The following is a 24,595-nucleotide window of genomic DNA, read 5'->3' on the forward strand; positions in this document are numbered from 1 at the left end:
CTCTTTTTCTTGGCATATTTATGTGCTTCTTTGTGCGTTTATGAATCTTGGTGTGCCTGAATGCATGTTGGTGTGTTTTAGTGTCTGCAGAGAATTTGGAAAAGAGCCTCAGGCAGATGGAGAAGCAGCTGTTGCAGCTGGAGAGAGACCTCGAGACTTTTTCGTCCCCTGATGACCCTAGTGACATGTTCTTTAGTAAAATGGCTATATCCTTTGAATGCATTTTGCAGTACATCATATTCTCAGTAGATTATTTAAAAATATATAAAATAGCTCGAAACTGTATAATTCATCCTATTTCTTCAGATAAGTACATTACATCCTCCTAACATCCGAAACAGATGATAGCTTTTCTTTATATATACGTACAGTGTATCACAAAAGTGAGTACACCCCTCGCATTTCTGCAGATTTTTAAGTATATCTTTTCATGGGACAACACTGACAAAATGACATTTTGACACAATGAAAAGTAGTCTCTGCAGCTTATATAATAGAGTTAATTTATTTTCTTTTATTATCTTCTCTTCTCAAGACGTTACAGAAGAAAGCCCGCCTGTCTCATCAGACCATAGGACATGGTTCCAGTAATCCACAGGCTTTGTTGACATGTCTTCAGCAAACTGTTTGCGGGCTTTCTTGTGTACCGTCTTCAGAAGAGGCTTCCTCCTGGGGTGACAGCCATGCACACCAATTTGATGTAGAGTGTGGTGTATGGTCTGAGCACTAACAGGCTGACCCCCCACCTCTTCAATCTCTGCAGCAATGCTGACAGCACTACTGTAACGAGTCACATGCCATTTCGGAGGGAAAATGACAAGCAGTACTCAATTTAGACATTTAGGGATGTACGTAGTTTCTAAAGGGTGTACTCATTTTTGTTGCCAGGGTTTTAGATAGTAATGGCTATATTTTGAGTTATTTTGAGGGGAAAGTAAATGAACTCTATTATATAAGCTGCACACAGACTACTTTTCATTGTGTCAAAGTGTCATTTCGTCAGTGTTGTCCCATGAAAAGATATACCTAAATATCTGCAGAAATTCAAGGGGTGTACTCACTTTTGTGATGCACTGTATATATAAAGAAAATATATCTGTATGATTTATCATGTTTCCTTAAATGGTTTGTATATTTGAATTTATTAGTGTACAAGAGGAAGACCGACATTTTTTGACCAGTACTTTTTTGCTACAATGGCTAGTTTACGTATGGAAATAATATCAACAGCAAAGATGGCCAATATGTTGATCGTGATCAACTGGTATATCTCAGCATTTCAGTCAATTGCATCCTAGTTGGGTGAAAAAAAGAATACTTGTCCATACATAATCTTCCTTAGAAATATTTGATTGATCAAAAATATCTTTATCAACCAAACAAACATGTATCAACATGCCAAATTATGTTCTCATTCCATATACAGCATCCTGTCACTCCGGGGAGCCAGACACAAGAAGTCGTGAACTTGTCTTCTCTGAAGCCCTTATTTTAAAAAAAAAAAAAATAATAATAATAATAATAATAACTGTAAAAACAGGTCATTACATTTACAAAGACGACAAAATATAATCCACTTTATCATGCCTTCTAAGTTTGAAGTAGACTGAGTGGTCTTTAAAATTCCCACCATCTTGTCTGATACACTCAGGTCCAGGGCTAAGAGCTAGTGCTAGCCCTAAGTGCAGCAGCTTTGCTGTTGCACACAGTGGCAATCCATTCTTTTTAAATCAAAAGAAATTACAAACACCATTGGGTAGCCTTAAATTGTCCTTCTCTAAAGGGATCAAGCATCAGACAGAAACATCCTTTTAAGTAAAGTCCTCTGTGTGCTGGTTGAAAACAGTTAATGAGCGCTAGCATCCCGTCCTCTTTTCGTAGCAAACAGTGGATGTCCATTCTTTTAAAATTGTTCTTTTGTAGTGGCATATAGCATCCGATGGAGTTCTATTTATCAGTAAAACTTTTGATGGATCTCACAGAGCTTATGGCAAACTTTGTTGTTTTTACTATAACAGCAGACAGCCATGTCATGGCAACATTTTGATATGCATTATTTTTAGGGCTGTCAAAGGATTAAAATTTTTAATCGAGTTAATTACAGCTTAAAAATTAATTAATCATAATTAATCGTAATTAATCGCAATTCAAACCATCTATAAAATATGCCATATTTTTCTGTAAATTATTGTTGGAATGGAAAGATAAGACACAAGATGGATATATAAATTCAACATACGGTACATAAGTACTGTATTTGTTTTATATAACAATAAATCGACAACATGGCATTAACATTATTAACATTCTGTTAAAGCGATCCATGGATAGAAAGACTTGTAGTTCTTAAAAGATAAATGTTAGCACAAGTTATAGAAGTTATAGAAATTTTATATTAAAACCCCTCTGAATGTTTTCGTTTTAATAAAATTTGTAAAATTTTCAATCAAAAAATAAACTAGTAGCCCGCCATTGTTGATGTCAATAATTACACAATGCTCATGTGCTTAAGCCCATCAGTCGGACCCAAACGCCAGCAGAGGGCGACAAAACTCCAAAAAATACAAATAACAAGTTGGCATTGCACTGTGCTGTCATTTTAATGTTTGAGCGGGGAAAAGTACGTTAATTGCGTCAAATATTTTAATGTGATTAATTTTAAAAACTAATTGCCGCCTGTTAACGCGATAATTTTGACAGCCCTAATTATTTTAAAATATTAATTATTCAAGGTTAGACTTAAATGGCTCTTCTTTAATGGCAGGGACATTTGAAGAAGAAAAAAGTCAATTTTCTTTTTTTTACAGGTTCTTTTATTCTCTTAACAACAGGAGATATATCTACACCTCCTAACATTAAGTTGACATGTACCTGAAATTAATTAGTTTTCGCACAAACGGAGTCTATGGAGATAGTTGGTTTGGGTGTGTTTGGAGAATAGAATTCACACCAAACGCACATGAATACTCATGGGAACTCAAGAGTGTTGTCGAAACGGAACACTCACCCTAGTGATTAGAAACTTTCAAAGCACCGTAAGTTGTGTCAAAGTAGTGCACCTGACCACGGCATAATATATGAAATATGAAGCTGCTTTAAAAAAAAAAAAAAAAATGCTTCATTAGAAAAGCCATGGAGTATGAAAGGAGGTGACGAAAGTAGGGACTTATAGTTGTAACACAATATAGATAATGTATTGTCATTTGTCTTAGGGTTTTGCCCTCCCTCAGGACAGGTAAATTTACTCAAACTGCATGTTTTATTTATTTTTATTTTTTTTATGTGGATTATTTATGATTGTGTGGGATGTAAAATTTCTTCCAATGATCCAAAAGTATGCCAATTGTGAATTTCTTAAACCACTGATTACAGAGGGGAAAACATGTTTAATCACAAAAAATATATACCTCTTATGAGAGCTCTGACTACTATAATATCAATTATACCCGGGCATATTAACACATTGATAGAATTTAACTCAGGGGATATGACTGATGTCATGAGGAAGGACTGGCAACTTGGGATAATCACATTTGATTGGCTAAAATCGTGCCGAAATGGATAAAATGTATACTCCCACTAATGGCTGCCACCTCCTGGAAACAATGGCTTTCATTTACGTTTTTCTCCACTATTACATATCAGAAAAATAATATTCTTATTATTTTTAATTTATTTAAAATAAAATAAAAATATCCGCAGAGATATTGATGCTCACAAACTTCAATTGCTAATATGCTCGCTGCGTGATGAATGTGTGCTGGACTTAACCAACAACTTCACAGCTTCAGCAAGCTGGCACGTGAGCAGTATGGCAAACTGGTGACCATGCAAAGCAACATGGAGACACTTTACCTAAATCTCTTGGAGTATTATGCTGTTGATCCAAAGAAAACTTCAGTGGAGGAGTTCTTCACTGATCTCAGCAACTTCCGTACAATGTTTATAGTAAGTATACTGTGATACATTATGTGCTTATTTTCATGAAATGTGTGTCACTTACAAAGGAACAAAACTTCATCATATTATATTAGTTGCTGTACCAACGGAAGCAAAGAAAATGGTAAATGTTTTTAAACTATGGTTGTAGGTTACTCCTACTCAATTGTTGTAAATGTCTGATCAAATACAATTCTGAGGTTTCCTCAGTGATGCATTTTGCAAAAATATCATTTAGATATATTTAGTCAATAACATGCAAAATTGCTAAGATTTTGTCATTTTAAGGCATATAAATTACCATATACTTTTTAAGTTTATTTATTCATTTATTTATTTTCTTCTCCATTTCCCGTTACACCACTAACCATTTTCCCCCCTCAAGATACATATGTATTTTATCATGGTGCGGCTATATGACCGTTACGGCACCTAGATTTACCCTAAATCTTTTGGGTATTATTGTACATTATTGCCAAATGTAAAATACATTCTGTAAACAAAACTGTATTGGTTGCCAAATGTACCTAATTTTTTGTGCAAAATTTAAGTTGGACAGATACATGGTTTAGGGCTGTCTCACACTAGCGACAGCCCAGCGTGAAAAATGGCCCGCAGCAAATGCTAAACGGGAGGAGCTTTGTCGGCACACTTAGACGTTGTCGGAAAGTAAAAAGTGGGTGGATTCCAAGCAAACGGTATTTATTATAGTCCTAAGCACCAATTAATTTATTTTTCACTGCTGCACAAGAAAACAGTGACTTTTTATTTTAAGGAGTAAGGGAGATTATAATAGCCGTGTAAAGATTTTTACTAGTTTCTATGAGAATGGGGATATATATATATTTTTAACTAGGGCTGTCAAACGATTAAAAATTTTAATCGAGTTAATTGCAGCTTAAAAATTAATTAATCGTAATTAATCGCAATTCAAACCATCTATAAAATATGCCATATTTTTCTGTAAATTATTTTTGGAATGGAAAGATAAGACACAAGACGGATATATACATTCAACATACGTTACATAATTACTGTATTTGTTTATTATAACAATAAATCAACAAGATGGCATTAACATTATCAACATTCTCTTAAAGCGATCCATGGATAGAAAAACTTGTTCTTAAAAGATAAATGTTAGTAGTAATGTTATAGAAATTTTATATTAAAACCCCTCTTAATGTTTTTGTTTTATTAAAATTTGTAAAATTTTCAATCAAAAAATAAACTAGTAGCTCGCCATTGTTGATGTCATTACACCATGCTCACTCCCCAAACCCATAAAATCATTTTGACCCAAGCGCCAGCAGAGGGCGCCAAACAACAAAAAACAGGTAACAAGTAACAAGTGGACATTACACTGTTGTTATTTTAATCTGAGCGGGGCATGTGCGTTAATTGCGTCAAATATTTTAACGTGATTAATTTTAAAAAATTAATTACCGCCCGTTAACGCGATCATTTTGACGGCCCTAATTTTAACATACACAATGATTGCCCACACCCTGTCACACCGGGCTGCTCGTAGTGTGAAATGTGCTTTAGTCTCCACCACATTCTGTCTTGTATAGAATGCAGGATCACTTTTTTCTTTCATCAGTGGTTGTTGTAATTGGTCAGAATACAATAGCATGTACAGTGCTCTTTTAAAAGTACATGGAACAGTTGCGCACAAAATCAATTACGTATCTAGGTGGCTGTCTGCTTCCCTGTGGACAAGTGATGAGAAGGGTTGATACTGAACAATGACTTGTGTGTATCATCACTAAGAGTGTAACAATATCTCGATACGGCTATATATCGGGATATTTTACAACCCGATTGGTTATCGATATGCTCCCGCCAAGTATCGATACTTTTATTTGACATATTGGCCATACTATGGAGTATGGAGGCTGTAAACTGCTCATTCAGTGTTTGTTGAGCAATTCAATGGCAGTCCACTGAGGGCGCTCAAGAGTAGCGGTGAATGTAAAGTACGCGCAAGTCGTCTAGGGAAGACGAGAGGAAGCTATACGTGGGATGAAAAAAACAATTGAGCGAGAATAGTGGTAGAAAAAAGTGAGAAATATATTGCTACAAATCACACGTGTGGACACACTTTAGATTTTACACCTATAAGGAAGGAAGAAAGGTGAACAAAGACTTTGCTGTCAGCGAGAACAGTCTAACAAATATAAAGTTCACTGGAAAAACAATGAATATGGGGAGCCACTTGCAGCTGGGACGAAGTGGTCACAGGATTTCTTCAGCAACAACTTGCCACCTCTGCTTCGCTTTTGTTGAGGTAACAAAGTTTTGCAATGTAAATGCTTTTTTTAATTTACATGTATTATTTTGATGACATTTGGTGTTGAATAATATCAAATTAACCAGGACATTCAATTGGATGGAAATGAATATCAAACAGGCCTACATTGATTTACTGATTTATTTGATATTATTTGAGGACCACTTTCCATGTAATTTACGACACAAACTATTATTACTGCCATTTTTATACAATAAGCTATAAAAATAGTTTGCATTGCTTCCAAGATGTATAAGCTGATGTGTATGCTAATTGATGTAGCCTACATATTTAAAATGAGTGATTATTGCATTTTTAAATTCTATACATTCATATTTTTTAATTCACTCAGTACTTCCAACTCAAAAAGAAATCAGGATTTCAACTCAAAAGCTCTTAAGTTGCTAAATTTTTTTGTTGTATTTTTAAGGTGAGGAAGACTGTGACTGACTGAGTCCAACATCTCGAATGATGAAGCAGGTGGTGGAAGTGCTCAAACCAATGCTTGTGGCAACAAAGGTCATATACGAAGAAAAGAGACCCACCAATTCTATCATTGTCCCACTCCAAGCTCAACTGCTAACTCACATTTACAGCACTGTTAAAGATTTTAAAAGACTTAAAATTTTAAAGAAATTCAGGGTGCCGTTCATCATGATCTCTTAAAATGTATTGGTGGTTCTGGTTTGTTCCATCTATATGTGCAGGTAAAAAATTGCAGTTGATTTATATGTTACTGCAGTGTTGCACGGAAAAGGTGTTACTGTTTAAAAAAATGACTCAATGAACAGTATTTTTTCTCTATTTTGAAATAACTTAACAATGTCATATATCAATTTTCTTGTATCCTACAATATCATATATCAATATTCTGACCAATATACCGATAATCGCTGTATCGCGATATTGTGAGATGATCTTTATCGTGAGCCATGAATCGTGAATCAAATCGTATCATGAGATGCCCTAATGTATATATTTTTTTCAATATGCAGGTGAGGTTCTGAATCTCCTGCCTCCCCTGCCTTTGCTTTAGTTGTTTTGATTAAAAAAACATCACACAATGTTCATGGATACGTCATTTGAGAAAGGTTTAGGGCAAGTGACTATTTTTGGTGATAAAAAACAAAACCATTATCATTATAGTGTAGCATCTACACCAACTTGATGATGATAATGCACACTCAGTAGGAAAATGATACATTGTTTTCAATTAATTGTACCCACCTGGATGCCATGAACTGTATATATGTTAAAAAAAAAAAAAAAGTTGCCTGAGAGTTTAGGATAGCGCTCCCCACGCTAAAGGCTAATGCTAATGAGAACTGGAATGCTATGCTAACGCTTTGAGTCATCTAGCCAGTCATCATCACGTTTGCTGCGTCACCACCCCCTTCCCTTTTCCCCATCCTGCTCAGCTTCACTCCCAGGCAGCTGTGACAGAATCAGACTTGTGCTTCATTCAACTAAATTGTTGTTATGTGCCCCTTCAGTAACTGTAACGGCGTTGCAAAGATGGGAAAAGTAATCAATTAGATTACTCACTACTGAAAAAAAATAACGCTGTTTGAAACACTGTCATACTCTAACGCCGTTATTAACAACACTGATCATCATTAGAATGTGGTTTTACTAATCATACTACTGGATTAGAAGTAAAAAAAAAAAAACAAGCATTTGAACTTTGAAACAACGGTAAGAAATCCCAAAGTAGTCCTTTATTCGACTTTAATAGGCCAAGGGGTAAGCAGCCAAAGCCCTTAGTAATTTGTTCAGAATGTGTCTTCCCACAATCATCCAGCTGGGAGCCAAGGCTAGGTCAACAAATGTAGGCATGCAGTAAATCTCAGTGCAGTAACCCCTTGGTCAAATCTGTGTCAGCATTTACCCGGCTGTGCCAAGATCCATGCTAATACGTATGTGCCGTTTTGAGACTACGTGTAATGAACTGAGCCTTGAACTGCAAATGTATGCTGTGCTCTGAAAATGTGTAAATGTGTTTGGAAAAAGCTTAGCTATTTTGCTTTGATTAAAAAAAACAAAAACAAAAAAAAAAACAAAAGAACAGCAAAATGACAAGTGCATACAAAGGCACACACAATCCAGGACACACATGCAGCATGCTCAGTCACCCGTAGGAAGGAGACCCAGGGCGAGGCCGCACATCTGACAGGAATCCAATTGAGCGTGTCTAATGGCAGACATCCACGAGAAGAGGCGGTGGAGGGGGTGGGGGCAGACCTGGAGTGATGAAGGAAAGCTGAGGGCAATATCCTCACTGTCTGACTCTCGTTCACGCTTATCCACATCACTCTATTTAGAATGTTGTCTTTATAATATGATATGACTCCTGACCTTTTTTTCAATCATACACTACTGATCACATACACAGGGTTGTTAAACTACTGTTTTGCTTGTTTTGCTTTTGCACATCTAAAATGCAAATTAGTGTCGAAATATTCACTAAAGCTTGTTCCTCACACATTTACTGTTCAGCCATATTTGCTCTTAAGGCTGATTTACGCTTCTGTGTCTTATGTGTCGCCTATGCTTCAACATTTGTATCCACAACATTTGTTGGTCAATATTGATTAACGGCAGCTCCAAATACAAATGTTCCATCTCAGTTGCCATTGCCATCTAAGACCCAAGTAAAACTAAAGGAATTCGACAAGAGTCCCCCAAAATCATACAAAAACAAAGCCACATCCCTCTAGTGGCTTGGCAGTGAATTTCAGAGCAATGCGTTCCCTTGACGCAGAACTCTGAATGCTCAATAACGACGTGGGGTCTACGCCGTCGCTCTGCCGTCAATGGAACGCAGAAACATTAATCAGGCCTTGGAGACATCATGATAAACAGGACCACTCGGACTGACCCACTATACACTAAACATTGTTCTAACTTTGCTATTGGCAGTATATTGATAAAACCTAGTACATTTCATTAGTCTATATTTGAAAAAAAATACTTATAAAAATAGGTCATTGCTCTTCAGTTATGACAGGGTTTGTGCGGTTCATTGAGGAGCATTAAAAGTCATTAAATTAATCTTGTCAAAATTTAGGCCTTAAAAAGCAAACTAAATGAGTTATTAAAAATTATGTTCTTGACGGTTAAATTTTTTTTTTTTTTTTTTTTTTAAACATTATTTACTAGAGGTGCCTGATATCATCGGGAAGCCGGGATAAGAGAAAATAATATCATTACGGGATAAGAGGCAGATACTATTGGCTACCGAATAATCTCGACGGATAAATGCATTTTAAAATATCGGATCATTAGATATCTCGAAATTACGATGCTTGGGATTTGTTTTGTGAGCTGACCATTTGCATTCATTGTGCAAAATATATGATTGAAAAATAATGTATTATAAACTCATTACATACCTCATTCACTGTACGGTACCTCATTCACTTTACCTCATTTACTGTGCCTTAATTGTTATTGAGCCACTGTGTGAGCCATATATCATATGGCAGTGCCTTATTGGCACTTGCACGTGACCTAAAACCTGATGTTTTCACTGTTCTGATTTCAACAAAAAAAATGTAGTGGTACAATACAGGCCCTTTTTCCCCATAACTTCAGTTGAGATTGTTGTCTTATTTTAAGCAGAATACTTATTGGAAAACCTGGATGTTGTTCCATTTATCATTATTAAAGTATCCAGTGGGGCACCACAATATAATCAGCCATAATATGCTAAGTCCATGACCGCATAGATATGTATTGGATTTTTTAAGTTGGACAATATCGGGATATCTTTTATAATGTAAAAAGTAATTATCGGACAAATGTACTAACTGTGTGTGTGTGTGGGGGGGGGGGGGGGGGGGGGGGGGGGGGGGTTGTGTGTCTGGGTGTGAAACTATATGCGGTTGGTCATGGGCATTCCATAAAGGGCCACAGTGAGTGCTGGTTTCTGTTCCAACCCATCAAGAAGAAACCTTTTCATCATTCTGGTGTCTGGCAAGCAGAATCAGTTGATCGCAGTCAGGTGCTTCTTGTTTCAGCAGAAACCTCATTGGTTAAACTGTCTGTGCTGGATCAGTTGGAACAAAAACCATGATCCACTACGGCCCTTGAGGACCAGTTAGCCCTCCCCTGCTGTAGAAAACCCTGTATGAGCTATGAGGACCATCAGGAACTTTGGTTTGACTGAAGATAAAAGGTTCTCAGGAATTCAATATTTTATTAGACCGTTAATCGGTTGTTGCACAAGTGAATTCCATAGGTGAGGAACTTGCAAACTAAATCAGACCCCCTGTAGGTTCATTTTACAAACACAGAGGACACTGTAAAATACTACAACTCGTCTGCTCATCTGATAATTTTTCTCATGATTGTCTTGATGTACGCAGGCTCCTGACGATAAGCTTTTAGTAGCTTCTTAAGGAGACCTGATTCACACATAATCTTGGCTCAGCACAATGATATACACTTTGTACATACACTTTGTAAATATGAATGTGTTTGTGAATAAATTGAATTGAATTGAATTTGATGTTCTTTGAATACTGTCATATACAGTATGTGTGTGTTCTTGATGTCTCTTTTCTACTGTATATTATTTGATCAGTGTTCTCAATGGCGTACCGCAAGCAACACGTCACTTCCGCTCATTAATATTCATGGCATTAGCTACTGTTGCTAAGCTAGGACAAGCCACCGTTTGTCCCTAATAGGAAATGAATGGAAATCGTGTACGAAGGAGATGTTTACAGCGCTAAACCTACCAATTCTCTCCGAAAATGATGTGCCTGGTGCCAAATTGACTGGCATAGATGTGGAAGAACATAAAAATGTTCAGTTAAACAGATGGCTTTAATGTCGAAGGCGAAAAGACGGAAAAAAAAACGAGCCGACCTAAGTATAGCTTTAGCTTTTTTTTTATCGACGCGACTGACAATGACATTCTCCGGTTTCAACAAGCTATCCTTTACCACCAGCCCTGTCTTTCTTATATATCCTCTGGTTGTCCTACGTCTCTTACCGTTCTTGGGGGTAATTTAGTTAGCTTTGTGTAGCGATCGCAAATGCTACTCAGTGACAGCCAACGAACACTTTTAATTTTTTCATTGATAACACATCTTAATCCTATAATTTATTTACACTTCCCCCTTACTAAAGTTGTTTTATATATATATATATATAACAGAAACGGTAACAGTGGCAGTCAGATACCATTGTAATTTTTTTCAGGTCATTCATTGTCAGACAGAAGCAGTACGGCACAACGTTACGCAAAAAATATATAGTAAAAATATAAAAATGGCTTACCTCTTTGTCCTCTGAAAGACCATGCCAACCCAACATAATGTTTACTGCATATGAAACGTGAATGGATTCGCCGAGCTGGTGTTAAAGTCCGCGCAAGTTGATTCGGTTTTCATATTTTTTCCTCCCGAGTTTTTGGTTTCCGGGAACGTATGAAGAAAACATCCTTCATGGTCGTAATGTCTAGAGTCATTTCTACAAGTTCCAAAAAAGCAATGCGTGATCGGCATGTTCGTTTTTGAAAGATTACCGGCGAAAAGTAGCACTTTTTACGTTGGGTCAATGCAAGGGCGGGTCTATAATGTCCCACTTCGGCTTTACTTCCGCTTTACGATGCGACGTCACTGTCTAAAAATAGCCTGCGTGTGGTACGCCATTGCCTAAAAGTTAGGGGGGAAAGTATCGCATTTGGGGTTTCAGAATTTGGTGCATAATGCCACCATTCCATTTGCAAAGTGCAATACAGTGATCCCTCACTTACAGTGGGGCAAATAAGTATTTAGTCAACCACTAATTGTGCAAGTTCTCCCACTTAAAAATATTAGAGAGGCTTGTAATTGTCAACATGGGTAAACCTCAACCATGAGAGACAGAATGTGGAAAAAGAAAATCACATTGTTTGATTTTTAAAGAATTTATTTGCAAATCATGGTGGAAAATAAGTATTTGGTCAATACCAAAAGTTCATCTCAATCCTTTGTTATGTACCCTTTGTTGGCAATAACAGAGGCCAAACGTTTTCTGTCTCTCCTCACAAGCTTTTCACACACTGTTGCTGGTATTTTGGCCCATTCCTCCATGCAGATCTCCTCTACAGCAGTGATGTTTTGGGGCTGTCGTTGGGCAACACGGACTTTCAACTCCCTCCACAGATTTTCTATGGGGTTGAGATCTGGAGACTGGCTAGGCAACTCCAGGACCTTGAAATGCTTCTTACGAAGCCACTCCTTTGTTGCCCTGGCTGTGTGTTTGAGACCATTATCATGCTGAAAGACAATGCCCTTGCTGATGGAGGGAGATTTTCACTCAAAATCTCTCAATACACGGCCCCATTCATACTTTCCTTTACACAGATCAGTCGTCCTGGTCCGGTTGCAGAAAAACAGCCCCAAAGCATGATAATTGCACCCCCATGCTTCACAGTGGGTAGTGTTCTTCGGATGAAATTCAGTATTCTTTCTCCTCCAAACACAAGGACCTGTGTTTCTATCAAAAAGTTATATTTTGGTTCCATCTGACCATAACGCATTCTCCCAGTCCTCTTCTGGATCATCCAAATGCTCTCTAGCGAACCGCAGACGGGCCTGGATGTGTACTTTCTTCAGCAGGGGGACACGTCTGGCAGTGCAGGATTTGAGTCCCTGGCGGCGTATTGTGTTACTGATAGTAGCCTTTGTTACTGTGGTCCCAGCATTCTGTAGGTCATTCACTAGGTCCCCCTGTGTGGTATTGGGATTTTTGCTCACCGTTCTTGTTATCATTTTGACGCCAGGGGGTGAGATCTTGCATGGAGCCCCAGATCGAGGGAGATTATCAGTGGTCTTGTATGTCTTCCTTTTTCTAATAATTGCTCCCACAGTTGATTTCTTTACACCAAGCGTTTTACCTATTGCAGATTCAGTCTTCCCAGCCTGGTGCAGATATACAATTTTGTCTCTGGTGTCCTTCAACAGCTCTTTGGTCTTGACTATAGTAGAGTTTGGAGTGTGACTGACTGAGGTTGTGGACAGGTGTCTTTTATACCGATAATGAGTTAAAACAGGTGCCATTAATACTGATAACGAGTGGAGCCTCGCTAGACCTCGTTAGAAGAAGTTAGACCTCTTTGATAGCCAGATATATTGCTTGTTTGTAGGTGACCAAATACTTATTTTCCACTATAATTTGGAAATACATTCTTTAAAAATCAAACAATGTTGTTTTTATTTTATTATTTTTTTCCCTATTCTGTCTCTCATGGTTGAGATTTACCCATGTTTAGAATTACAGGCCTCTCTAATCTTTTCAAGTAGGAGAACTTGCACAATTGGTGGTTGACTAAATACTTATTTGCCCCACTGTCTTGCTGTTAATGGGGACCAGAACCGAAGTAGTGTCACCCCTGCCACCTTTTTAATATACATGTTTTTGTGTACAAATATACAGTATATCAATAGGTGTATATAAAACACTATAAATGCATATTTTATCATTACAATGTTAACCCTATAACACCTAAGCCTATTTTGGCCGAATTTGCATGCATTTGATGTTGCCTTTATGTTTCAAAGAAAAAATTGTTTACAATGGCCAAGTTGGGTCCCTTTTTTCAGGACACCTTGAACTTTATGTCCAAACTGTTGTTTTCTTCACTGACCAATTTTAATCCACATTTTGGACCCAATAAGATCCCCAAGAATCTCCAATTCTTTTTTCAAAATTTGTAATGTTGACGTCCCACTGACAACCAAACATGTTCGACCAACCGTTTTGAAGCTTGAGCATATTTATTCAACTTGTTAGGATGAACATTCAATAGAAAAAAATAAGATTGAATAGTTTTATGTTTGACAATTCAACACAAACAGCAGGTATGGTCATAGGCGTTTTTGGCCTTTACACATACTATGGTCAAAACAGGTTATATACAGTGCAAAATAGTGAGAAAAAAAAAATTATATATATCATCTAACACAAAAAGGGTTTGGAGGATATCTCTTTGTGAAGTTAGGTGTTGTACCCATCACCTTATCAAAAGTATATACCTACATGCAATCGAGCTTCTCGAACACACATCTACGTACATAAAAATTTAAAAGATTATAGTAAAGAAAAAAAATATATAACATTGGAAAAATAGTATTTTAAAAAATATTGACAAGTAGTTCAGTTAAATTAAACATTTTCAGGCATGCGACCCAATAAAGTTTTTTTTTAAATTTTTTTTCCTGCACACTCAATAAAGCTTGAACAGGTCACGGAGCTGCGTCTCACACACACAACGTCACACAGCCTACTCTTTCGCCGTTTGCGCGCTGCCGTCACTTCTATTCGGCGAGACGCCGACTCATTAGTTGGCGCCTCGTTCGGAAATTTATAAAAAATGATCACATTCGGTTCGTCCTTCTTGACATCAGAACGGCTCTTGGGATATGTAGTCTTTTGTGCTGCTTTCTGTTTTGAAAAAGGACAAGAAATGATGGAAATATGGAGATAGATGCATGGTCCAGGGTTTTAATGCATATTTATGAGTGGAATAAAACTCAAATGACATTATCTCCCGTTTTTCGTGGTCAATTGACTTCAAATAAAAAAATGGGGTGGACATCAACTTCCGCACTTTCAAATGAGACAAACCAGCGGCACGTGGGTGATGTAATTACAGCGTGACGAAGCTTCAAAGGCGATATGCGTAAACGCGTCGCTGCCGACACGTTCGGTGTTAAAGGGTTAAAGAATAATTTCAAACATGTAAATAAAACATGAACAATATAAGATACATAAAATAGTGTATAAAAAGTACAGTGTTTTCATTATCTTATTCATATGATACGTGTGTGGGGGCATGTTTGTGTAAGTTTACATACATACTTAGATGCAAATAAAGTGTACATAAATGTTTTAGAACTCTTATTCTTATTACAAGATTCCTTTAACAAGATGTTTATACCAAGATTAAAAAATCCGTGATGCACTGAGGGCGTGAAAGTTGAGCCGCGAAGTAGTGAGGGATCACTGTATCTCATTTACATCAATCAGTAATAGATAGATGTTTTAGGAGAAACGTTTTGAGAGACAACAAATAATTGAAAATATGAGTGAAATAATTAAAAAAAAAAAAAAGTTTTTAAAAGTTCTTGACTAGTTTTACAAAGTGCACATACTACAGTAGAAGGTAATTTAGGTGACTATTCATAAGCAAATTTCATCAGTTGGCCCAGGTTTAAAGGGTGCATACTCCAGACAGCAAGCTGCTGCACCTTCCAAATGCTCAATTGGATTTAGGACTCATAGAAGGCCACTTCAAAATAGGCCACTGTTTTGCTCTTAGCCATTCTTTGTAGTTTTTAGCTGTGCGTTGACTTCTCATTGCCCTGTTGCAAAACCCATGACCTTCAATTAACAAGGAGCTTTCAAATGCTTTGTAGCACATTTCTCTCTAGAATACCTAGATAGTCTTTACATTACAATCTTGACATTATCATCGCACCCTGTACAAATTCAAGAGAAACTGTACCAGATGCTGATGCACCACACCATAAATGAAGTTCTCCATGTTTGAATGTTGGGACAGTGTACATTTGTGTGATCACTGTGAGCAGCTTATTAACACTTTTATACGTATGGGTTAATTATGATAAAAAGTGAGACTTGAATTTGCTAAACCACAGGACATTCTCCCATGAGGTCTCTGGATTCTTAAAATGCAGGTAGACAAAATTGAGTTTTTTGTTCTCGCTGTTGTTTTTTTTTTTTTTTTTTTTTTTTTTTTTTTTTTTTTAAATACGGTCAAAAGATTGGCACCCCTATTTTAAAGCCGTATTGGTTACAAAAATGTAGTTTTTATCACTTTAAAACATGTATGGTTCTGAGGCCACTTTGCTTCATCTGACACAGGGTGTCTTAAATCTATGCAGATGGTTCTAGGCGATATAGGAAAACATGTTACATGCCATGGGCCATTTTATATTGTGATAATAATATGCCACATTTCATTAAATTCTTAATTATGTATTGACAAAAGTCACCAAGTATTAGATGCAATTCCCGGAGAGTGCTTTTAAGATTGTCTGTAAACTCCCACAAGGTTGCTTCCTTTTGCTCTTTGGGTGTTTATGGATCACTTCCTGTCGATTTAGGTCATTTCCAGTCTGGGGGTGGTGGTGGTGGTGGTAGTTGGGGGGGGGGGGGGGGGGGGTTGTATTGTCTGGCTTTATATTGGCCGATCTTTTTTGGGTGAGTTTTTCCACTTACAATTTCAGAGAATCTCAAACAAAACTATGTCAACTCTGCCACTTATTCAGTTTTCTATTTGTATACAACATATGATAATAAAGTAGTAAATAATCTGTACAACAAACGATTTAAAGCATAGAAATAAATTAATTAAATACTGCAGCGTCTACCAAATGTTACTCAAGGAGCCACCAGAAGCGGACAAAGTAATTTTGACGTGGGCCTTTACCAAAGAACCACATCACAAATCTAAAATTGGATTGATGAAAACAGAAAATATTCAAATGAGTCCTTGAGATGCCGCTGGATATTTCTCTTGATGCTAGCTTTGCTGCCAAGAATCAATCAGAAAACAGTTTAACCCAGTTTTGTGATGTTTAATAGCACTACAGTTGATGCACAGAGCTGAAAAGAAAACAGTGTTAGGGTGTCTGGAGAGTTTCTCCCGGATTCTAGTTTGTTCCTTCCTTATATTCTGTCCTGTCCTAGAGGATGACATGGGCAACTAAGGCTCAGGCCGGAGCTAATCTAAAAGGTACCTGGAGGCAAACTTTTAATTATTTCAATATGTACTGTATGTTGGAGGAGCCACCACTCAGGATTCTGAAGGCTTTGGGCAGATTATATTGACAGGTACAGTACATAGCAAAGCATGGAAACTGAGCTCAGAATGGACCAAGACATCGAGTAAAAGCTGTGTAGCCAAGACACAGTGATGCTTTGAAATGAGATAATTGACTGTTGGAAGTACAGTAAATTAATGAAGTTTCATCTAATGCAAAAGACGAGTAGCGCTTGTAATAGTATTTCGGCCCAAAAAAAGGCCTACAAAGGCCCCCAAGGGACACCACTATTTGTAGTAGTCACACAAAAACACTTATTTTATTTCATTTGTATGTTTTTTTTTAAGAAAACCAACTGGACTCCATGTGTGCAAGTATTGTTCCAGCCAGTAAGGCACGAAAATAGCCTTTTCCGTTGAGTAAACACATGTTTATGTGTAATCATAACCTTTACATAATAACTAACAAAATCATTGGAGAATGGACCGAGTAAATAAGATGAAAGTATGACAATATCAACAAAAAGCTAAATGTCAAGTCCACGTTGTAAATTTTTGGAATGGAAAATGGACACCAAATGACCTAACAAATTACAACTCACACCCAAAACTGGAACTCACCCTTTGCTGCATGATTACTCGACCAAATGTTTCCTCTAACATTAGTTAAATGTTTTTCCCTCTCATTTTACAGCAAGCACTCAAAGACAACATGAAGCGCAAAGAGTGTGAAGAGAAACAGAGGAGAGCACAGGCAGCAAAAGAAAAGGCTGAGCGTGAAAAGCAGGAGAGACAACAGAAAAAGAGCGGGCTGCTTGAACTTAATGCAGGTAGACACCATTCAATCTTTGCCTGTCAACTCATACATGTTGTTGTTTTTCCTCTATTAATTCCTTAAAGCTAACCATTCTAGGATCAAATCACAACTTTAAGTTTTCATCACTCAAGGTGCTGATGGTGAATTAAAAACTCTAGCCCGTCTTCCTGTTTAAGTATTGTTCAGTTGTAGACATGTAAACACAGTAAACTGTAGTGTGGGCCAAGTCAAATTAAAACTTACACGTTTGTATGTGATATCAAAGCAATGAACCTTGGCTTGCTTTAGTCTGTACATGAGCATATTCATCTATCTTAAATAGCTCTGTGGCTTGCTCCTATTTGCGTTGTGAGATGCAGCGTGTGCAAAGCATTACCATTAGCACCGACATTTTACAGAATAAAGCGGAGGATGATATCAAAAATTGTTATGGTGACATAACTACATTCATTTATCCATTTTCTAACCCTTACTGGTGTTCTTTTTAGGGTCGTAAGTGAACTAGAGCGTACAGCAACTGTTCTTGACTTGATTGAGATGATAGTAGATCAAAGTGCACATACAAACATTAGACAACTATTCAATGAAATTCACCCCATGGACAATTTAGTCTTAAATTAACCTAAAATACATGTTTTCTGAATATTGGAAGTAGGCATCTGCTGTTATGAGATTCTGACGGTATGATAACCTTAAGCAAAAATATCAGGTTTTCACGGTATTGCAATTACAGCTCTAAAATATGTTACTTTGAGATATTTTGGTTAAAAAATGCATGCAAATTGGAACATAAGTATGATGTTAAGTTAAAATAAATAACAAAAAATAACTGAAATATTCTCAAGAAAATTAAAACAAAAGCAGTCCTTTAGGTGAGCGTGAACCCACAGCCACAGCTCAACATTATTAAGATCAGAACAAAAATAATTGAATTATTTTCCAGAAAAAGCACATGTATATGACTCGTTCCATGTATACATTATACACACATGCTCTTTTTCAGCACACAGTTGCCAGAGAGGAAAAAAACACCGCATGTTTCACTACCGCTAGACACACTAAACACGCTGAAGTTAACTCATAGCTGGTGGGAAATGTTCATGATAGTGTTTACTATTCTCTAATTTTGTATAAATGTGAAATCGTATTGGAAGTCTTGCTTCCTCAACAGCCACCTGTCCTCCTCTAAGCGGCGACTGTCTGTAACATTTCTGTAGCCGAAGTATTCCCCTATCAGCGATTTCGTTTTCTTCGATGAGGGAAAAAGTTCAGAAGTTTCACCTCCTCCAGCCATCGTGTAGCACAGCTGACTCACTGACACTGAGCAGTGAGGGGGAGGGTTGAGCCTTGCAGTTGCAAGCCAGGGATTTCTCTCTGCATTTTTGGGACATAAAAAATAGCTAATACTGTAGGGACGGTATGACGGAAATTTTTTGCGGTTTTGAAACCGTGACATTTTCATACCACGGTATACCTTGAAACCGGTAATCTTTATCTGTAATGTCTAATTGGAAGGAGCCTTGAACAAAAACCCACAAACACAGGGGAGATCATGCAAAGTGTGCACATAAAGGATAATTACCTTGGTCTTTCTGAAAGAAAGAACAAGGTATTGTTATTGTGCAACTTTATTATTTTTTATTACCTTGGTCTTTCTGAAAGAAAGAACAAGGTATTGTTATTGTGCAACTTTATTATTTTTTATTACCTTGGTCTTTCCAAGGGAAAGAACAAGGTAATGTTATTGTACAACTTTATTATTATTACCTTGGTCTTTCCTATGGAAAGAACAAGGTATTGTTATTCTGCAACTTTATTCGCCTTATTATTACCTTGGTCTTTCTGAAAGAAAGAACAAGGTTATGTTATTCTACAACTTTATTATTATTATTATGCAATGGTTTCTCCGCGTTTTTTCGGCGCGCCGCGCAGCCCGAACCGTACCACCGATCGGCACCGTTCAAGTATCGACACGACCGGAATTTTCGCGCGACGATGGGAATTTTTCAAACGACCCCGAAAAATTTTTCGTTCGCCCGTAAACGGCGATTTTCCGATTTTTTACAACTTTTTCAAAACGCTACTTGTCCTACAATTTTTGACCAAATCACATAATTTGGACATCAAAAATTCCGGGACGGTGGGGGGCATAAAGATTGTATACAGAATTTGGAAAAAATTTACGGTTCTCCGGATATTTGCCAAAAACTATCCCATTCATTTCCAATGGGAAAAGTTCCCATTCACTTTCAATAGTATTTCCAATGGACTTTACATTGCATTGATGCCATTGACGGCCATGCATGTCGAATCTATTGATGCCAATGTACTTGGATTCATTTGACTATATGGATGTCGATGCCATTGACGGCCATGGACGTCCAAAATTTTTCCCATTCATTTTCAATGGGGAAAAAACTAAATTTCCCCAAATCAACAGAAAATGACCAGATATTAATAGGACGTATACCCCAAACGTCCCCAACTCCATTGACGCTTATGGGGGGTGCTGCCATTGACGTCCATGGACGTCCAAAATTTTTCCCATTCATTTTCAATGGGGAAAAAACTAAATTTCCCCAAATCATCAGAAAATGACCAGTTATCAATAGTACGTCTCCCCCAAACGTTCCGAACTCCATTGACGCTTATAGGGGGTGCTGCCATTGACGTCCATGGACGTCCAAAAATTTTCCCATTCATTTTCAATGGGGAAAAAACTAAATTTCCCCAAATCAACAGAAAATGACCAGATATTAATAGGACGTATACCCCAAACGTCCCCAACTCCATTGACGCTTATGGGGGGTGCTGCCATTGACGTCCATGGACGTCCAAAAATTTTCCCATTCATTTTCAATGGGAATTTTTTTTTTTTTCCCCAAATCAACAGAAAATGACTAGATATCATTAGGACGTGTCCCCCAAATGTCCCCGATTGCATTGCCGCTTATGGAGGGTGATGCCATTGACGTTCATGGACGTCCAAACTTCCCATTAAATCCCAATGGCATTTCTTCATGTTTGTTCATTCTATTGATGCCAATGTACTTGGATTCCATTGACGCTTATGTAAGTTGATACCATTGACGTCCATGGACGTCCAAAATTTTTCCCATTCATTTTCAATGGGAAATTTTTTTTTTTCCCCAAATCAACAGAAAATGACTAGACATCATTAGGACGTGTCCCCCAAATGTCCCCGATTGCATTGCTGCTTATGGAGGGTGATGCCATTGACGTTCATGGACGTCCAAACTTCCCATTCATTTCCAATGGCATTTCTTCATGTTTGTTCATTCTATTGATGCCAATGTACTTGGATTCCATTGACGCTTATGTAAGTTGATACCATTGACGTCCATGGACGTCCAAAATTTTTCCCATTCATTTTCAATGGGAATTTTTTTTTTTTCCCCAAATCAACAAAAAATGACCAGATATCAATAGGACGTGTCCCCCAAATGTCCCCGATTGGATTGGCGCTTATGGAGGGTGATGCCATTGACGTCCATGGACGTCCAAACTTCCCATTCATTTCCAATGGCATTTCTTCATGTTTGTTCATTCTATTGATGCCAATGTACTTGGATTCCATTGACGCTTATGTAAGTTGATACCATTGACGTCCATGGACGTCCAAAATTTTTCCCATTCATTTTCAATGGGAATTTTTTTTTTTCCCCAAATCAACAAAAAATGACCAGATATCAATAGGACGTGTCCCCCAAACTTCTCCAATTCCATTGACGCTTATGAAGGGTGCCGCCATTGACGGCCATGGACGTCCAATTCTCCCAATCTTTTCTAATGGCTTTTACTTTGTTTAGTGCCATTGACTGGCATTATGGTCCATTCTATTGATAGACCTGAGTGGGGCTAAGATTTGTATCTCCACAGAGGAAAGACCAAGGTGTAATTTCTCCCGAAATTGCAGTTTCTAGTTATTTATTATATCTTCATCTTATTCTCCGCGTTTTTTCGGCGCGCCGCGCAGCCCGAACCATACCACCGATCGGCACCGTTGAAGTATCGGCACGACCGGATTTTTCGCGCGACGCAGGGACTTTTTCAAAATCCCCCGAAAAATTTTCCGTTCGCCCGTAAACGGCAATTTTCCGAAAAAAAAAAAAAGTTAAAAAATGTATCTAGTCCTACAATTTTTGACCAAATCACATAATTTGGGTATCAAAAATTCCGGGACGATGAGGGGCATAAAAGTTGTATACAGAATTTGGCAAAAATTTACGGTTCCCCGGAAATTTGCCAAAAACTTTCCTATTCATTTTGAATGAAAAAAAAACGCACGCTGCACAGCCCGAACCGTTTGACCGATCGGCACCGTTCAAATATCGGCACGACCGGAATTTTCGCGCAACGATGGGAATTTTTCAAACGGACCCGAAAAATTTTCCCTTCGCCCGTAAACGGCAATTTTCCGGAAAAAAAAAAAATGTTTCAAAATGTATCTAGTCCTACAATTTTTGACCAAATCACACAATTTGGGCATCAAAAATTCCGGGACGGTGAGGGGCATAAAAGTTGTATACAGAATTTGGAAAAAAATTACGGTTCCTCGGAAATTTGCCAAAAACTATCCCATTCATTTCGAATGGGAAAAGTCCCATTCACTTCCAATGGGATTTCCAATGGAATTTACATTGCATTGATGCCATTGACGGCCATGCATGTCAAATCTACTGATGCCAATGTACTTGGATTCAATTGACTATATGGATGCCGATGCCATTGACTGCCATGGACGTCCAAAATTTTTCCCATTCATTTTCAATGGGGAAAAAACTAAATTACCCCAAATCAACAGAAAATGACCAGATATCAATAGGACGTGTCCCCCAAACTTCCCCAATTCCATTGACGCTTATGAAGGATGCCGCCATTGACTTACATGGACGTCCAAAAATTTTCCCATTCATTTTCAATGGGGAAAAAACTAAATTTCTCCAAATCAACAGAAAATGACCAGATATCAATAGGACGTATATCCCAAACGTCCCCAATTCCATTGACGCTTATGGGGGGTGCTGCCATTGACGTCCATGGACGTCCAAAATTTTACCCATTCATTTTCAATGGGAATTTTTTTTTTTTTCCCCAAATCAACAGAAAATGACTCGATATCAATAGGACCTGTCCCCCAAATGTCCCCGATTGCATTGCTGCTTATGGAGGGTGATGCCATTGACGTCCAGGGACGTCCAAACTTCCCATTCATTTCCAATGGCATTTCTTCATGTTTGTTCATTCTATTGATGCCAATGTACTTGGATTCCATTGACGCTTATGTAAGTTGATACCATTGACGTCCATGGACGTCCAAAATTTTTCCCATTCATTTTCAATGCGAATTTTTTTTTTCTTCCCCAAATCAACAGAAAATGACTAGATATCATTAGGACGTGTCCCCCAAATGTCCCCGATTGCATTGCCGCTTATGGGGGGTGATGCCATTGACGTTCATGGACGTCCAAACTTCCCATTCATTTCCAAAGGCATTTCTTCATGTTTGTTCATTTTATTGATGCCAATGTACTTGGATTCCATTGACGCTTATGTAAGTTGATACCATTGACGTCCATGGACGTCCAAAATTTTTCCCATTCATTTTCAATGGGAAATTTTTTTTTTTTCCCAAATCAACAGAAAATGACTAGATATCATTAGGACGTGTCCCCCAAACTTCCCCGATTCCATTAACAATTATGAAAGGTGCCGCCATTGACGTCCATGGACGTCCAATTCTCCCATTCATTTCTAACGGCTTTTACTTTGTTTTTTGCCAATGACTGGCATTATGATCCATTCTATTGATAGACCTGAGTGGGGCTAAGATCTGTATCTCCACAGAGGAAAGACCAAGGTGTGTAATTTCTCCCGAAATTGCAGTTTCTAGTTATTCAATAATTCTCCGCGTTTTTTTGAGCCAACGCACAGCCCAAACCGTAGCACCGATCGGCACCGTTGAAGTGTCGGCACGACCGGATTTTTCGCGTGACGATGGGAATTTTTCAAACCGCCACGAAAAATTTTCCGTTCGCCCGTAAACGGCAATTTTCCGAAAATTAAAAAAAGTTTCAAAATGTATCTAGTCCTACAATTTTTGACCAAATCACATAATTTGGGCATCAAAAATTCCGGGACGGTGAGGGGCATAAAAGTTGTATACAGAATTTGGCAAAAATTTACGGTTCCCCGGAAATTTGCCAAAAACTTTCCTATTCATTTTGAATGGAAAAAAAACGCGCGCTTCACAGCCCGAACCGTTAGACCGATCGGCACCGTTCAAGTATCGGCACGACCGGAATTTTCGCGTGACACAGGAAACTTTACAAATGGCCCCGAAAATTTTTCCGTTCGTCCGTAAATGGCAATTTTCCGTGAAAAAAAAAAAAGTTTCAAAATGTATCTAGTCCTACAATTTTTGACCAAATCACATAATTTGGCCATCAAAAATTCCGGGACGGCGAGGGGCATAAAAGTTGTATACAGAATTTGGAAAAAAATTACGCTTCCTCGGAAATTTGCCAAAAACTATCCCATTCATTTCGAATGGGAAAAGTCCCATTCACTTCCAATGGGATTTCCAATGGAATTTACATTGCATTGATGCCATTGACGGCCATGCATGTCGAATCTACTGATGCCAATGTACTTGGATTCAATTGATTATATGGATGTCGATGCCATTGACTGCCATGGACGTCCAAAATTTTTCCCATTCATTTTCAATGGGGAAAAAACAAAA

The 24,595-nt window shown here is 37.8% G+C and overlaps 1 protein-coding gene across 5 annotated transcripts in view; it reads left to right on the forward strand.

Annotated features, from left to right (window-relative positions):
- LOC130912697 (protein diaphanous homolog 3-like) overlaps positions 1 to 24,595 on the forward strand; it is a 225,874-nt gene that overhangs the window by 83,169 nt on the left and 118,110 nt on the right. For all 5 annotated transcript variants that reach the window (XM_057830758.1, XM_057830761.1, XM_057830759.1 and 2 more), the window contains 3 exons: positions 82 to 206; positions 3,784 to 3,948; positions 17,707 to 17,842. In XM_057830758.1, the coding sequence (XP_057686741.1) occupies positions 82 to 206; positions 3,784 to 3,948; positions 17,707 to 17,842 (426 nt within the window). The remainder of the gene's footprint in view (positions 1 to 81; positions 207 to 3,783; positions 3,949 to 17,706; positions 17,843 to 24,595) is intronic.

Source organism: Corythoichthys intestinalis, chromosome 1, assembly GCF_030265065.1.
Source record: "Corythoichthys intestinalis isolate RoL2023-P3 chromosome 1, ASM3026506v1, whole genome shotgun sequence".
NCBI lineage: Eukaryota > Metazoa > Chordata > Actinopteri > Syngnathiformes > Syngnathidae > Corythoichthys > Corythoichthys intestinalis.